The following is an 18,706-nucleotide window of genomic DNA, read 5'->3' on the forward strand; positions in this document are numbered from 1 at the left end:
CGAATTGTATTTAGCTTACAATTAAAGCAAGCATTTCTTCAATTAAATTTATACAAATGCAAATTTTGTCAAAAAAAAAAGTATTTTTTATATTTTTTATTCAGCTAAATAAACAGTAACGAAAGTAAAGAAGTGAAAAGAAAATAAACAAAAAGTATTACAAAAAGAAAACAGAAAAAAATGTTAAAATGGCCAAACACGATTTTTGTGCTGGCTTTCAAAAATATTTATAAAATGTATTAAAATGTTCCTCTAACACACGCACACGCATACTCGCACACAAACACACGCTTGCAAATGCTTTGGCATTTAAATGCTTTTCACTACTAAAAGCGCAAAAGAACAAAATAAAAAAAAAACAACTTAGCACAGCACAACACATCCTACGAAGCTAGTAGTTAAATGGTGTAAATGTATGTGTGTACTAAAGTACTTACGACTGTTGACATTACTGGAGCCATTTGTGGTGATCTGATTTTGATAGTTACTGTTATTGGTGGTGTTTGTGTTGTTCATTTGCTTGAATGGCGACGTCTTTGTGGGGCTTGGAGCGGAAAAGGCAGTGCCTGGCAGTGAAAAAGAGAGAGAGAGAGAGAGCAAACGGGTAAAAATTGCAATTTTATTTAAAATTTCAAATTATTATTTTTTTTTTGACACGACGTACTTTCCATAAATTTACTAGTTTGCTTTCGTAGCGTATTCGAGCCGCGTTGAGAATCCGTTGCTAATTTGTCCACAATCGCCTCCAGTTCGGAGTAGATCTAAGATAAAGCGGTTTTCAATATTTATTAATTTTTTATTAATATTTTTTTAATAAATTAATTTTTTTTTTTCAATAAATCTCAAAAAATAAAATTTTTTTTGAAAAAATAAAATTTTTTTTGAATTTTATTTTTATTTTTTGAATTGCTTCCTTTTTTTGTAATTTTTTTATTTTATTTTTTTTTTAATAATTTGTCAACAATCGCCTCCAATTCAGAGTAGATCTAAAACTAAGCGGTTTTAATTTTTTTTATTAATATTTTTTAATAAATTATATTTTTTTGCAATAAATATTAAAAAATAATTTTTTTTTTTGAATTTTATTTTTATTTTTTTGAATTGCGTCCTCTTTTTTGTAATTTTATTTTTTTATATTTTTTTAAATAATTTGTCAACAATCGCCTCCAATTCAGAGTAGATCTAAGACTAAGCGGTTTTAATTTTTTTTAATTAATATTTTTTAATAAATTATATTTTTTTGCAATAAATATTAAAAAATAAAATATTTTTTATTTTATTTTATTTTTTTTTAATAAAATATTTTTTTTTTTTATTTTTTTTTCTATATTTTTTAATTTCTTTTATATTTTGTTTTTAATTTTATTCTTTCTTACTTTTTTTAATTATATTTATTTTTTTTAATACATAGTTTTTTTTAATATTTTATTTTTTTAATTGATTTTTTCTTATAAATTTTATTTTATTTTTATATCATAAAAAGCGCACCTTAGCCGTTTCATTGTGAAACACTTGTTCCGTTGCAAAGAGCGTCTGCAAGTTGGTGACCAAAAACAATATTCTTGAGTCATATAAGGCGGGCAACTCATCATGCAACTCGGTATTGAGAATTTCATAGGTGCGACGAGCTTCCTCCAGCTGCTCGCGTCCTTTCGTGAGCTTCAGTTTTAAATATGCGAAAAAAATGTATATTTATACCGGGGAATTTTATCACAACAACAAAACACTTACCTTGACATCATCCTTGCGCTTGTTAGCATTGGCCTGAAGACTTTGGAATGAATGGCGTTGGCCATCATAGTCAATCAGCTTTCTATTGCGTTTATCCACTTTTTTCTATAATATAAATAATAATAGTAATAAATATGTATATCTATTCATTTTTGCATTCAATTTCTAGCTCACTTTCATTTCCGGAAATTGTCCAGTGTATGTATTCAACGGAATCAATACTTGATCTGCCAATTTATGGGCGAAGTCTTGCCAAAGACTTTCGGCAGCGCCAGTCTGTGCCTGCAATGCATCATAGCCGACCCAGTGCGGTTCATAGATTTCGGAAATTGCATCCATCAGCGACTTGGAAGCGGTTTGAGCGGCTATAAAATACAAGCAAGTAATTATTACTTAATATATAGCATAATATTGGCATTTATATTTCGCAGCACTCACCACGAATACATCTGATGTAGTTGTTGAACTCCTTTTGTAATCTGTTGGCATTAGTTTGTTGGCGATTGAAGTTATTTAAATGATCGTCGAAAATATCATCGGCAGTCCGGTCGACTTTGCCCAAATTTTGCAAAATCTGTAAGAGAATTAAAGAACGAAACATATAAGTATAAGAATGTGATATATATTATATTTTTGAAATATGATATTATTAAATCCAATAAAATTGTTGGTGCTGAATATAATATTATTAGAAATTAAGTGACGTTTTAGATATCTTTTTATAATATGCTCAAATATACTCTTAACTGAGTAATACAATGTAATCATTAATTTTTCTCAATTTATGATACAATTAACTACTTAATAATAATAAGTTTTCACGAAACTAATTAAGACATCGTGTGTGGGCAGGGATGAGAATATTAAATGAGAAAATTAAAATTTTTGGAAATAAGTGACAGTCAACTAAAATGTCGTTTATATTAAGGGGTTATATACAGTTGGAATTTTCAAAAAATCGATTGTTTTGATTTTATTTTCTTAAATACATACATATATTTAAGGTGAATATTTTCGAAGTTACACGCAAATTTGAAAAGACGTATGAGATCGAAATTTTGGTAAAAAATCTTTTTTTTTTTAACCGCCAAAAATTGTATTTTGTTTTTTGCTTCGTTTAATTACTAGAATTAACAATACTTTAACGAAATCTGTTTGCTTTTTTAATTTCAGAGGATCCAGTTCAGAGATATTGTGGTCACCGCAAAACATTTTTGTTTAGAAGAGTTCCCGGAGATCAGCTGCAGTTCCTTTCCAAATAAATATATTTACTAATACTAAGTATTAAAATACAGTAAAAAGATGTCATAATATGTGTACAAACTTTTGGTTCAATAAGCTTAAAAGTTTTCTCAGAAAAATTCTGGAAAATTCGCTTTTAATTCTTTCAGTTATTTGACCAAAGTATTAAACATTACTAGAACAATTAGCATTTTTTTCATTAAAGTGGACTTTTCCGTTAAAGTAGATAATAGTGTAGATGACTGAATTAAGTACTGCCTGAAGAGTTTTGCTAAGAGCTTATGTGCGTTATTTCCATAGTTCAGCTCTTATAACATTATGGCTTCATAATTGTTTCGGCTAATTGACCAAGGCACCAACCACCATAAGTCAATTAACAGTTCCCATAAAGTCAACAATTTACTAATTGATTCAATTAAGAGCTATTTGAAACGTCTGTTATAAGATATTTCTTCTGTTTGTTGTAAACATGTCTAACTATGAGTAGCTATCAAAAGACATACATATGTAAGTACCTAGAAGGGATTGAAAACATGAAAAAATGTATTAGAAAAGTCGGGATGAAGACTGTTTAAATATGTGTGTAGATGTTTACTAGTTGAAAATAAGGTAACTAGAACCTTTTACCGTGTTTTAGTGTTATTTTTAATTCAAAAAAAGTCATTTTCAGGCGAAGAGGGCTCAAAGGATTCGATGTACTTTCTATACACCTCGTGAATAATCAATCTGTAACACATACCTATGTTCTAGTTGGAAAAACATAGTTTAAAAGTTGTGTGCAGATCCAGGTTATTCTATTTTATGTAGATTTTGAGTATTATATTCCAGGCAATCATGGTTTTGCCGTTGACTTTAGTACAACTTAGCGTTTGACGAACCGATTTTTAAATAGTATTCACTGCCGGCCAACAGAGCTAGATCACGTTCAACTAATCTTTTGAAGTTATAGTAAACTAGATTGAGCTATTGAGTTTGTGAGCAGCTTAGAACTTACTCTAGCACAACTGACAATTTTTGTTTTTATTCCAACTCTATAGTTTATTAACAATCGTTATGGCGAGCTGACAACGGAAATTTTAGCTATGAAATTTGATGTCCAATAGCTTTTGTTTGTTTACAAACTCAAAGGTAATATGAGTAACCTATTTATGGCGGAAATTTTTCTAGAAGATTTCAAATTGCAAACTAATGCGACGATTTTTCCTTCATAATATATCCAATTTTTGTTGTATTTAGCTGAAGAATCGAATTTTCGCCATTTATTTATGCGCAAAGAATATTGTTTATTTTTCTTGCGCACCATTTTTGTCGATTTGTAGGGCGTTTGCAGTGTTTGTTAGTATTATTCACACTACTGCAGATGCAATAACATACTTCTATTTACTTAAATTAAACAAATATACATACAGACACTTGTGTACTAAGAGTAAATAAATAATGCGCTAAACTGAAATGGAGTGTTAGCCATGACTTTCATATATATTTATATATACATATGTACATATATCTATATATTTCATATTTTTATGCATGGGTGTTAGTACAGTCGTGGAAAGAATAATAGACACACTCGGATAAAATCAATGCGTTGATCAGCGCCTTAAAAATACCAGACATTATCGGTATCAATTGGCAGTGTGGAGTGAACACACTAACCACCTTAGTAGGGTTCGAGGCCCATATAAAACCTCTGCCATACTTTGGGTCCGGCCCGCGGTTGTAATGCAACTCCTTATTCAACTGACAAAGTGTCAATTCTTTCCGCATTTGTGTTTTAACCACAATTACAAAGATACTCCCCGAGGGGCCAGTCGGCATGAGCAGTTTGGAGATGAGCCCCATACCACCCAGATCCCTAATGTCCGAGTACATCGGGCATTCTGTAATTACATGTACCCAGTCTTCTACTCCCGCCCCACAAAAACAATGCGACCTATCAGATAGGTGCCTCTGATGCAAAAATGCATTCAGAGTCCCATGCAGAAAACCCTGAACCCAAGACTTGAGTAATCGCAAAATTAGTGAAAAAATGAAACTTAGTAAAACTACTGTCGGGGATTTCCTTCAAAAATATGTGAAGACGAGGTCTAAAAAACACAGAGCTGGTTCCGGATGCACGAAGAAGAAGCAAGTGCATGAAGGATTAAACTAGGATGAGATTCAACATTAACTGCAGTATGCATCCTACACGAACGGCAGTGATAATAATAGTTTCCACGGCAGTCAACTCGGCAGAGTTTTCAGAATTATTTTATGCCAGATTGTAGCAAGCTTTCAAACCACAAAATGCAGTTATCAAATGAGAAAAGGTATCAATTATGCTATGTGGATATTTTTGCTTCCAAAGCTTGTGTTTATAACCACACTTATTAATATAAATAATTTCATTAAATAATAATCAAGTTACTGTAAGCACCAATGTTAATTATTTATTTTTTCATATTTATATACGTATGTATATATATAGTACAAACTATCTGAAACATTTTTCCCAACACTGTACGCACATATGCTCCCATAAGCTATTTACGATTGTTTTGTTTTCATTTCTATTTATTTATTTAAATGTCTGTAATTTGAGTAACTCAACGTGCACGCTTTTGTAAATTTGATAAATTGCTTACAAACAAAGCGTGGAGTTGCGAATATGAAGCTGACGAGCGAGTTTAAGTGAATGAGTGGGCAAAATGAACTTACGCGCCACAGGTGTACAACTTCAAGCGAAGTTTAGTGACGGTGAATTCATTGCGAGTGCGAGTTCGAGTTCATACGGAAATACTAATACATACATATAGTGCCATTTGTGCACTTCACCTTGACATTGCCGTGTCATAATTTTGCGAACTTCATATGAAGGAAGCATACATACATATGTATGTAGATGCAACTGTGTGTAAGACTAAATGGAAATGCAAAGGGTAGTAGCGGTTTTGAATTATACGTTTTTGAGTAATGCATAAAACTTGAGACGATTTGTTAAGCTCTGAATAACGAGAAATTGCCTTCCTTTCTTTTCAATAAAGCTTCTAACGGGTCTTTTAGGAATGTTGATAGTAGTTTCTAAAGAAAGTTACTCTCTTGCCAGGATCCCACATAGAAGAAAAAAGAATAATCAATGTTATCATGAAGCTGAAAGAGAGTTTCAATGAGCGACAAACTCTCAGCAGTTTACCAAATGTATTTACTATGACCAACCCTAGCTTCGGAATTCCATTTAAATTGATCAAAATTTACAAAAGAAGGGCTTCATATTAAGCTTTTGGATACCTGTATAGCGACCCAATATATGCAATAGGTTCGTTCAGGGGACACAAACAGCATAATCTTCCCCAGTAAGGAGCTACTTCTTCTCATTTCTACTTACATATGTATCTACACAGATGACCTTAGCCACTACATCTAGTCGTATGCCATGAATAGCACGTTCAATATTGACTTAAGCTTGAAGAGAGTCTGCTTTATTACCAAAGACCATTGTCTTCAAATTACCCCACAAGATGTAGTCTAATGATGTCAAATCACAACTTCTTGGAGGCCAAGATCATCTTTTTCTAATTGCGGCCATACAAATTTGGTTATCATGGTGGACATCAGCTTCATTTCGAAATAAGTACAGACTGATGATTCCGCCATACCAAAAGCCACACCAAACTGCCAATTTATGTGAATGTAATGGTTTTTCATGAATAATTTGTGAATTTTCTTCGCACCAGAATCGACAGTTTTGTTTATTTATCGCACCACTCAGATGAAAGTGATCCTTATCTGAGAAGATGTTTTTCTTAAAAAAATCGTTATCGTTTTCAAGATGTCTCAAGGCAAAATCACGACGTTTACGGTAGTCCAATCGCTTCAGTTCTTGAGTGAGAACAGTTTTATATGGGTGCAAGTTCAAATCCTTTCTCAGGTTGTGGTTTGAGACAGTCCTAATTCTTGAAATCGTCTTAGTGTCGACAAATTGCGGTCTTCAGCAATACTTGCCTGAAGAACGAAAGCAATATTTCCATTACTTTGAGCGGCTCTTTATCTTATTGGCACTTGAACATTTTGCAAAGAAAATTTACGCTAGAAATGTTCAACAAATCAACGAATAGCGAGCATAGGTGAACGATTATAACGACCATAAAATGGCAAAATCACACGAAAAGTGGCAATTGGAAAACGATTACTTTGATAATAAAACTTCAATAATTTGTAAACGTTGTTCTTGCATATATCTTTCCATGATGAAATTGTAAACATTATTGAATACAATGAAAGAAATTTACAGATCATGACATATTAAAAATAGCCAAACGGAAAACCCATTATTAATATATACTAAGTATTTCATAAAAATCTATACATGCCTCAATATATGAAATAGGTTGCTCATACGACATGTTGTCTCTTGTTAACGGCAAACTTAAGAGAAGCAGTAGAAAATATGTAAAAATTCTCTATTTGTTTGAACACTTAATAACTTTCAATCTCTTTAAAATATTTTTGTTTTGTAAAATTGATAGACAGTAACAACAAAAAATATATTTCTCATTTATTATTAGATGAAAATAATCTGGCAAGTAACTGTTACAAGTACCGCCCACGTTCTCAACGAATTGCGTTGATTTTAGGCGTCATTTTGCTGGCGCCTTCTACCAATCCAGTTTTATTTATTGCATATGTATATGCATTAATTTTATTTATGTACTATGTACTTCAATAAAACCAAGAGTTTTATTGCATCAGAAAATCCCACGCAATAGAAGGCCGTTTGGTTAATAATAACAATAATACACTTCTGCAGCTTTAAATCGTTGGTTAGTATGTGTTGTAATATACAAATTTACAGCACTTATGTACAACAAATTTTGAAAAAAATTCTTGAAAACCACGAGAAATATAGGGTGGGCCATATACAATTTTAAAATTCGAAGATAGGGCGTAAAAGATTGAGTGTAGCGTTTGCTGTATGGCACGTAGCGGCGTCCTGCTGGAACCAAATGTTGTCCAAGTCTTCCTCTTCAATTTGCTTAAAGAAAAATTCAGTTAACATTGTGTGATATCGCTCACCATTGATGGTTGCGGTTCCTTCTTCATTTTCGAAGAAAAATGGGCCGATGATTCTACCAGACCAAAATCCGCACCATACAGTGATTCGTGCTGCGTGCATTGGCTTCTCGACAATTACGTGCGAGTTTTCTGCGCCCCAAATGCGACAATTCTGCTTGTTAACGTAACCATCGAGGTGGAAATGAGCCTCGTCCGAAAAGATGATTTTTCGGTAAAATTGACCATCCTCGGTCAAACGATCTTCTGTCCAATCTGCGAACTGTAGAATAGTGAATAGCGACCCATTTCGTAAATTTTAGACTTTTTACTGAATATCGGTCACTTTTCGAATGGTATTTGACGTTTCCAATGTCGAAATATAGATAATTCAAATTTAAAACGTTAGATGGCCCACCCGTTATACAATATATAAAAAATAAAAATAAAAATCAGTTTGTCAGCTGTGAAGTTTTCAATTGTTTCAAATCTCTAAAGCAAAAAAAAAAGTGGCTGAAGTAGCTTGTATGTTGACGCGAGAAAAAGTGGCAGCAGCTGTACATAGAAGTTCGTGAGGAATAGCTATCAAATCAGCTCTCAAAGTAAACACTTGTATTTACGAACTGTGATTTTGAAAATCACCATAAAATGATATATATATGTATAGCAAAAGATGGAAAAAAATTGGGTTACTTTAATCCGAAACGTCCGTACTCTGGGCGAACTTACATTTGCATATTTACCACAAATTCGTCTTCAGTGACGAATTCATGGCCTAATAAGTATTTAAAAAACAAAATGCAGGTGTTAAGAGGTTAGTTGTAGTCAGAGGCACGAAAAAATGAGAATTTTCAGTATTTTTTTTTGCTATTAGATCATGTTATTTTACAAAAGTAGTAATTATTATAGAATGTGTTGACTTGAAGTCACGAAAATTTAAAAAAAAAGAAACTTAATATTCAAAGTCATAGTTGTTTGTGTTGACCCAGTTCCACAAAAGGTACTTGCAGTGACAGCCATAAGTCCTTGGAGAGTAATCTAAAATCAATCGGACAAAAATATGAAATTTTATAAATCGATAATACTGGGTCTGATCAAAGGATTTTATTTATTTTTTTATTTTAATTAACAAAATGGCGACCTCAGCAAATTTTTTTCTAAATTTTTGGGAAAAATTTAACTGTTGATGGTCTTAAAAAATCGAAATGCAAAAAAACAAAATAAATTTTTGGAAAATTCTAACTACCCCTAACCCCTTAAGAATGCGAGCAATTCTGAAAAAACTCTTTAGGCTTCCTTGTATTCAGAAAAGTTTTATTACTTAATTCTTTTTCAAAATTAAGTGTTTAGGTGCTCAGTGATTGTTGTTGATGTAACAGTTATCAAGACTCTTTTTGGCTATCAAGGTGCCAGATAATTGTCATGGAAACAGTTCTCTGTTTTGAAGGGATCGAACCATAGAGCAAAAGTCTTAGGGTGAGTTGATTTCATGGGGCATGCAAAGTGGTCGTAAGAGTATGTAGGGATTCATTCATGCGCTTTTCTCCCGCTATTGGTGGTAGCTAAACTGTAGGGACATCATCTACCCTTTTTCGCAATACTCTCCTTCACATATGTCAACGATTTTTTCCAGTCCTCGAAACACTTTTCATAAGTTGGGATGGCCTTCGAGGTCCTTCAGCAAATTTTCTTTTATCTCTTCGATCGACTGAACACGGATACCATTCCGATTGTTGACTTGTTTGTATGTCAAACTCATAAGCCCATATACAAGTATTTTCGACAGTTATAATGCTCTCCATATATGTGGGATCAAGCATATCCAAAGAAAAATGTTTACGGTATTCTTTTTGAAAAAAATCAGATTCATCGGAACGAGTCGAGCAAGAACGAATTTCATACACAAAATATCCGCCAAACTGGCTGAAGGATCAGGCTCATATTTGGCAAAGTAAATAAAAGCAGTCCCATCAAATTAGCAAAACATTTTTTTGAAATAACTTTTAATCGGCCAATTTAATTACAACTTCCGGGTGCTTTTTTGTCACAAAGTTTGCCAATAATTGCTGATGCCTTTTCAGATCCCAAGCTTTTTCTTCTTCAATAATTTCAAAATAATGTGAATAAGAGACCTTTGTATAAATAATATAAAAATTCGAAAAATATACAAGTACTCGTAAAAATAAATTTTTATAAAGTGTAAATACAAAAAATTTGCAAAATACTGCATCCTACATTCACAAAAATTATTTTCAATAATTTTGTAATAAAAAATCGGTTAAAAATGCAAACAATGCCTCAAATATAAGAAACAAATTAACCACAACTAAATTGCCTTATCATGCAAAATCCAGCAAATTTAAAAAAAAAAACCTTTTTGCATACATAAAAAAGTACATATGTACATATATTCATATATACAAGTATATGTACTATATATATGTAAATGTTGATACGTGAGTATGGCATTTGTAAGCGTAAACTCATGTTAGTCGCTTGGCTGGGCTGTCGGCATGATTTGTACTTCTTTCTAGTACTTTTTCTTTTGCTCGGTCACACTCACTTGTGCTCACGGCTGCTCCCGGCGTTCGGCCTCTTTTAGACTAGCTAGTCTTTAGCTAAACGACGACATATTTTCAAGCATTTTCCTTTTAGCACAAAACGCACATCTCATCACTCTTTTTTTGCTGCTTTTTATTTATAAAGCTTTGTGGTCTTTAGACAACACGCGCGCATATTTTTAGCTGAGATGTACTATAGTACATACATACATACATATGCAGATGAGTTGCTAAGATTTGCATATTGAATATTTCTCTGGCGAAATTCGAAGTTTGTAATTTTATTTTGCGTTAGAATTTTATAGAAAATATTTGCTTTGAGGCATTGTGGAGAAGGTTTGTTGATGTAATTAAGAGTAGGCAATTTGTATTAAAATTTATATTTATTTTGTTTAATAATTAAGTGAGATTAGTTGCAAATTTTCTTAGTAAAGTGCAATTAAGGTATAAGTAATAGAGTACAGCGAATATCTCATTCGATGGAACGATGAACTGTACGAGATATACGGCGACATTGATTTAATTCAGCGAATCAAGAGACAGCGCCTGCGCTGGCTACGTCATGTTGTCTGGATGGAAGAGAACACTCCAGCTTTGATGATGCTTTTGGGTTTTCAATTCAGTACCCACCGGGGGAAACAGAGAAAGAGAAGACCTCCACTTCTTTGGAGAGATCAGGTGGCCGTTAGCTCGGCAATAACCGCATAAACAGTGGCTACCCCATTACGGAAGAAGTTAAGCACAGGGTGTCCACATAGTTTACAGATTCGTGCCAAATTTCTTCGAATATGTCCAGTAAGGTTGACCATATGTTTAGTAAGGTTGACCATTTTCATGACAAATTCACGTTATACGAAAAAATCACAAACTCAAGTTCATCGAAAGATCATCTTTTGAGATGAGGCCCATTTTTGGCTTAATGACTTCGTTGAAAAAACAATTTATTTATATTGAAGTGAGTCAAATCATTGAGTGGTTCATGAAACGCAATTACATCCCCAAAAACTGACCGTTTGGTGCGGATTGAGGGATGGCGGGCATTATTTCTTTCTAAATTAGGCAGATATCACCAATATTGAACGTTATAACACTATGTTTACCGACTTTTTTTCCCCAAAAGTTGATGAAATCGACGCAGACGACCTCCGTGACGGTTCGCCGGCTCATGTTTCACGTCTAAAGATGGAATTTAGAGAAGCCCCAGTCAAATGGCAGCAAAGATGCTGAGATTTAACGGCTCTAGGTCGTTTCGCCTCACTGTCTCAATAGCACCTAGCAGTGTATTGGAATTCATCTATGTGCTGGCGCTAAATGATTTGTTGTGATTTAGGAGAGGGCACAATCGACTTTAGGTCGCGGTGCTAACCTCATTAATTATCGATCTATCTATCAACCGCCTCTAGATTACTTTCTCTGTGTATGAGTATGCAGAATCAAAGGTTTACGCCAATCAATCGGCAACGCTTGAAAAGCTCGAAGACAACATTCAACGCATTTTAACCGAAATTCCAGCCGAAATGCCGCACCAGGTCGTCGAAAATTGGTATAAACGGGTGGTGATATGCAGTTGGAGCCGTGATGGTTATTTGGGCGACATTTTGTTCAAATAATAAATGACATAAAATTAAAACAGAACCTATTTTAACCAAATTTGAGTATTTTATTTCATCTTAACTGTCGCTTATACCATTCTATTGCTTTTAAACCAGTTGTTCATTCGTTTCGTCGCTCTCCAAATTTTAACTATTAAATACACCTAAAAATTCAATAGAATCTTCACAAACATTATTCTCATGTTCCCAGGCAAAGCATAATAATTTTCTAAATGATATTAAAATGCAAAATATTACTTAAATTGAACTTTTATTAATGACCTACACCCAGACATGGGCGCATGTCGCATGCATTTAGATAAGTGGGTCAGTCTACTGTGAGCCTCAGCCACACATTTGAGCTTAATGTGAGTAATTAAACGTGTTACATTGAATGCGCTTTTCACTAAAATATTCACACAAATATCCTATACATATCAACACACCCATGCACTCCGGCTTGCGATGCTTCCCCTTGCTATAAAAACACATGCAATAAAAACCTGCGCATACATATGCATAGAATCAGCTATACTTAGGTATGTATGCGAGTCTATCTTTAAAGCGGTGACGTGCAATCTAGTATAAAGGCCGCCCCAGCGCATCTGATAATACGGCAAATGTTGGAAGTAAATTATGATGTTAATGGTGTGTGGGGCAAGGCAATGCTAAGTGGCGCTCTGCTCGATGAGACAAAAAGCCAAAAGGAAAACGCTTGGCCTTGTAATACTTTTTACATAATGACAAATGTGGTCGCTGAGAGTTCTTTTTCGGAAATAACGGCACAAATAAAGTGGGGCAATTGGCTGCTGGAAGCATACATACACGCACATATTCAGAAATAAACGGTTTCTGAAGGGTTTTTAATTTTTCTTTTAAAAACTTAGAAATTAAAAAAATAAACAAATCTACCTTATTATAACAAGTTTGAAAACAGAGAAAGACTACTCGATGTGAAGGTTATTCATTTACAGATTATTCGGCGAAAATTCGAGGGAAGCGAATCGAACACACAACTGGTATAAATAGAGTGGATTGGTGATATAGTTAAATAAAAAGGCGTTTATCTTCTTTAATGAGGTATTTACATACTAGAAATAGAGTTAATGTTCAATTGGATAACTTAGTTATTGGTTTCGTATATACTATGCATATTTGAGATAAGATCCAGAGTTCAAGTATATTGAGCTGGCAATAATCAGCGATCCGGCCAATGGCCACACAATAATTATCAGCCCATAGTATGGGCTATCCATGATCGAATATAAATATAAATACTGGTGCATTCCCGGAGTCCTCACCATACTTGGAAGTCCCTTAAAAGTAGTTACCGGCTTTTTTGGTCGAAAAAAGTTTCTCTTCGGTCGGAGCTTTCTAAGTTAAAATCATATTAAATTTGTCAGCTTTAAATATTAAATTTACATTATACCCTTAAATAGGTAAGAATAAGAAAAAATCATTAGAAACTATTGAATATTTCAAGCGAGATACCGTAAGTGAAAGAAAAACCTATATGGTTTCCATAGCCAGTCACAACTTTTTCCCATCTTTCTGGCAAAGCTCGATAATGTATATAACGGTAAAACTGTTGATCTTGTGATGCTTTCCAAGAATAAAGGGAATATATGGCGGGTGGTGTAGGACTTCCCATTTAAGCGTTTCCAGATAGATTTTAACGGGTTTGGTAACGTGAGTACAAGCGTTCTCATGCAGCAGAATCGCTATTTTTGTGGCTTCCATGGTATCGAGGCTATAAGAAACCCAAGTTACTTGTTTTTGAATCATTCCTAGCGCATGTAGTCACTTAAAAATGGCTTAATGAGTGAGTGCCAACTCTGAAGCAAGCTTTTCTTGAGTTTTACATGGAAGATTGTAATTCACTGTGTTCGAAGATTTTTGGCCTTCCTTGACGCGGACGGTCGTTAATATTGAAATCATCGTCTTTGAAGCGACGAATTACGGCACGTTGTTTCAGTCGGGGCAACACCTCGGTAAACTTTTTCCAGAGTTCCCGATGTGCTTCAGCCGCCGATTTCTTTGCCAAAAAGGAGAAAACTAACACTTCCCGCATATGATGATTATTAAAAAAAAAATCGTATAAATTGGCACAACCAAAAGTGTAGGACACAAAAAAAGTCCCTAATGTGGAAACGCAGTTCTTTTTTCAAATGTCTAAGTTAAGTTTATCACGTTTTGGATATATCAAAATCGAACATTACTAACTGCTGAAGCCATCTATTAACAAGCTGCGGGAACTTGGTAGCCCCCCTAATAAATACAGAGGAGTCAAGATCAACTGATAATCAACACGTCAATAAAATAAAGTAATTGATGCTTGTGAATCGACAATTAATAGTCAGAGATCTTACTGGCATCGTTGGAATATCTGAAACATCGGTGAAAACCATTTTGAAATATCATTTGGGCCTAAAAAAAAGTGAATGCACGATTGGCTCCAAAATTACTTAATTTTTTTTCTAACAGCGTCGCGTTAATGTCTGTGAAACAATGCTACCAGGATGTCATGAAACGTACTATTACTGGCGACGAATCTTGGATCTAATCTTACGACCCGGAAACAGACGACCAATCGGCCGAAAATCGTAGCAAAGGTGAGCCGAAGTCGAAAAAACACGTCAAAGGAGGTCGAAAATCAAGGTTATGTTGACAGTTTTCTTCGGTTATCGAGGTGTGGTGTACACCGAATTTCTTTCGACTGGCCAAAATGTCAACGAGGAGTACTATTTGAGTGTTATGCATCGTTTGCACGAAGCTATTCATAAAAAGAGGCCGGAATTATGGGCCGATAACTTTTGGTTTTTGCACCACGATAACGAATCGTTGCATACTGCATTGATTCTTCGTGAGATTTTCGCCAACTTTTCAACCAATATCGTGCCGCGACCTCCATATTCGCCTGATATAACTCCGTGTGACTTCTGGCTGTCCAAGAAACGCCAACGACTGCTCCGGGGAAACCGTTTTGAGTCAGTTGAAGACATTAAACGTGAATTGCTACATGCACTGAAGACTATTCTGGAAATTATCTTTAATAACTGTTTCGAGGTTTGGAAAAAACGTTGACATACATAAGTGCATTGAGACCAAAGAGGATTACTTTGATGGGGAGGACATAGATTTTGTAGAATAAACTAAGAATTTTTATATTATGAACAATGTCTTACTATTTTTTGCCTGTTATTGCTCAAAGCCTTAAAAAATTTACACAAAAACCCACTTAAGAGCAAATTATTCAAAATTTCTCTATGAGCATCCATATTTGTTACTTTATCTCGTACACAACTTTTACACACACACACATAACCCCGATAGTTAAGCCTTATCTGCATTTAGCTTAACCATCTACATACGTGCATATGTATTTTTGTATATGTATTTGTAGAAGATAAGCAGGTAGAATAATATTTGGAATTCGTTTATCACGCGCATTTAGTTAAGCAGTTTTGCTACTGTAAATTAAAAAGATGAACAGCAACAAGAAATAAAGTGAATTAGACGCATACAAAGGCGTCTAACGCCATAGACACACAGACCTAGATGTACCTGTAGATATGTATGGTCTGCCGGAAGAATCACATACTATTTGCCTTAAAATATACCTAAATATATATATATATATATGTGTATAATATACATGTGTGTCTCTAACTATATGCAAATATTCTAGCTGTAGTAGCTGCAAAGAGAGAGAATATAAAGAGTAGCGGTAAAAAATCTAGAAATACCTCGAAAAAGATTACATTAACAACAGGTTGTAAAAGTTGTGCAATGCAAAAGCAATTTAAATACTAAAAGCATACAAAATTTTACAAAACATTAGTACTTTATGCGCGAACACATCGTTCTCCATATACTCAAGTATGCATTCATTTAGCTGAATGAGCTTTCGAAACGCTTATTCACTGTGAAAATTTTCTCAAATCTCTGCATTGACAAGTCATCAACAACTGGGCGACATCTGAGCTGAAATACGCAGACAAGCGTGCGGTTCTAACTTGGCCAAATCAGATGAGGCAATAGGCGGCATACATCTATACGTACAAGCATACATATACATAACTATAATAAATATCTACATTGATATATGTACATTTGTACAGTCATGCGTGCATATTTGACTGCTTAGAACAGAGAAGAGTAATGCCTTGAGGAGCAGCGCTGAGCATCTCAGAATAAGATTGCTTTCGAAAACCATTTTCTATAAATGAAATAAGTGCAAAGATTCATACTTATGTACGTATGGGTTTATTGTCGAAACCTGCCAGTGCTGACTGTCAAAATTGTCGCGTGTGAAAAGTGAAATAAAAATGGAAGAAAAAACAAGCGCAAAAGAAAGAGTTCGGTCGGTAGCGACGAATAAATAAGTAAATTTTTTAGCTAAGCTTTTGGGTCAAAAGTAAAAAAGTGGCGAACTAGTTATGTACTCGCATGTCTGGAGCCTTTTTTGAAGCAGTTTAGATAATTAACTCCGTTTCGAATAACTTGTCTCCCTAAGATTTTCCAAATATACATTTTTGTTTTCGAATTTTCAAAATTCTGAATGCTTATCTTACGTATGGACTAGTTCAGGGGAGTTGAACGCGAATAAAGTGCTTGTTAGGCATAATTTATGTCATATGGGGATATTGGTTTAATTCCAACAACAGTTCTTGTGTTTTTATGTGAGTACCTGCCGACGACGGGCCTACCACAGGGTGCTTAAAAGCACATAGATCAAAGCAATGCGTTGATTAGCGCCCCAAATAATATACATATGTTTTTTGCAAGTATTATTTGGTTCCAATTGGTTAGGTGGAAGGGACACCTTTTCCACCAAGGTCGGGTTCGAGGCTGACCTAAAACCTCTTTCGTGCTGTGGATCTGCCACCCGGCGCAATACAACTCCACTCTGAACTGAATTTTCATTTCTACCTACTTTTATGTTTTAACCGTGGCTGTGGCTGCCCAAAAGGTCCAAACTCAATGAACTGATTAGAAAGAACTCCAAGGGCTAACTGCTCCCCGTGGTACCAAATTTAAGTCTCCGGTCAGAACTTGTAGCTTTTGCTACTACCAGTTAAGCACCCATCAAACTAAATGACTGGTGACGTTTACCACTTGAACTTCAATTGCCTTTTCATTAGAAGGAATCTCATTCAAAGTCTATAATATCAGTTCAAACTGATTTTCGAGGTTCATGCCAAAAAAACTAGTTCTAAACTTTTCAAACTGTTCTCTAAGGAATATACATTATCTCATGTACATTTGTAATATAACACGATGACGCTTTCAAAACGTCACTTCATGACTAGATACTGAATAGAATTGTTATCAAGGCATATCGCTCCTGATCCAATAATATTCTTATTAGGTATTTTTACAAAATTATTCGTATTGCTTACAGCCGCACATTTTCTTAATTTATAAGTATTTATTGTTTTATTGCGAATACATTGTTCGCAATACTTCGCAATATAAGAAATAACTCGCGCTGATCGTTATTGACAGCGAAAGTTCCGCGCGTTGCAGTTCAACTCAATTAAAATTCAAAAAATGCGTCTGAAAAATGTTTTCTGTTATTTTTTTCCAGTTGCCATTTATCGTTTTAATGCTTTTAATCGATCGATAATGAAATGCAAAATGTGGCCACTTAAATAATTACCACATTTATGTGTGCAGACAATTAAGAAGACAAGAGGTGAAGAAACCAAGAGACATACATAAAGTCACAAACGTGCTTATGCTTAAGTATTTGTTTATGAAATATGTAAGAAAACATAATGATAAAATTTAAAAATATATAAATACAAAAATATAAAAGAAAATTAATTAATTATGCACCAAAATCACGTTTGACAACAACGCGACGATCATTTACATTATTGTTGGCAATCAAAAGTGAAAGGGGTATGGCTGCCAACAGCAGAGCTTGTGATAAGAAGAAAGTCGAAAAGGAATTTCAAGAAATCGCGTTGAGTTTAAAAAATTAAAAAATTTCTTATAAATTTTTTCCAGAATGCATAAGTGAGGTTATATTAGTAAAAAGTTGGTGTACTACTGTGGGCAAAAAATTGTAAGACTTTTTTCATAATTTTAAAATTTTTAATTTATTCTTCAAAATCTATGTCGTTCCCTAAAAGTAGTCTCCTTTAGCCCCAATACAATTGTTTTTTGTTTTTTCAATTCTCGAAAAAGTTATTAACTTTTCAAGACGCTTAAACTCGGAGAAATACATACATCTGTGTTTACGTTTCGCATCTACTCTAGAATTGTCTATTTCAAAAGTAAATGAACACATTTGGAGCCAGGAGCAGTTGATAGAAAATACGAACGATAGTACCTAGGTACTACTAAAGTTTCAAATAGTATCAATAACAAAAGGTCCTTACTATTAAAGTGTCAGAAATCGGGTAATAAAAAGTAGTAAACACTTGGTGAGGCCAGCTGAAAGTAACATTAGCTGCTCCAGGTTAGAAATATGTACTCTGAACTGCTTAGTGATTGCTAGATTAGGTTGCGTTAGATAACCTATTTTTGTGTTCATTTGATACC

At 34.1% G+C, this 18,706-nt stretch overlaps 1 protein-coding gene across 7 annotated transcripts in view; it reads right to left on the reverse strand.

Moving 5' to 3' along the window:
• Nucleotides 1-18,706, reverse strand: part of LOC105222890 (myc box-dependent-interacting protein 1) — a 103,714-nt gene that overhangs the window by 11,609 nt on the left and 73,399 nt on the right. For all 7 annotated transcript variants that reach the window (XM_049453512.1, XM_049453508.1, XM_049453509.1 and 4 more), the window contains exons 2-7: nucleotides 2,170-2,305; nucleotides 1,906-2,096; nucleotides 1,732-1,836; nucleotides 1,489-1,659; nucleotides 665-761; nucleotides 438-566 (exon numbers count right to left, since the gene is read on the reverse strand). In XM_049453512.1, coding sequence (XP_049309469.1) covers nucleotides 438-566; nucleotides 665-761; nucleotides 1,489-1,659; nucleotides 1,732-1,836; nucleotides 1,906-2,096; nucleotides 2,170-2,305 — 829 coding nt within the window. The remainder of the gene's footprint in view (nucleotides 1-437; nucleotides 567-664; nucleotides 762-1,488; nucleotides 1,660-1,731; nucleotides 1,837-1,905; nucleotides 2,097-2,169; nucleotides 2,306-18,706) is intronic.

The sequence above is a fragment of the Bactrocera dorsalis genome, chromosome 3 (assembly GCF_023373825.1).
Source record: "Bactrocera dorsalis isolate Fly_Bdor chromosome 3, ASM2337382v1, whole genome shotgun sequence".
In the NCBI taxonomy this organism is placed as follows: Eukaryota; Metazoa; Arthropoda; class Insecta; order Diptera; family Tephritidae; genus Bactrocera; species Bactrocera dorsalis.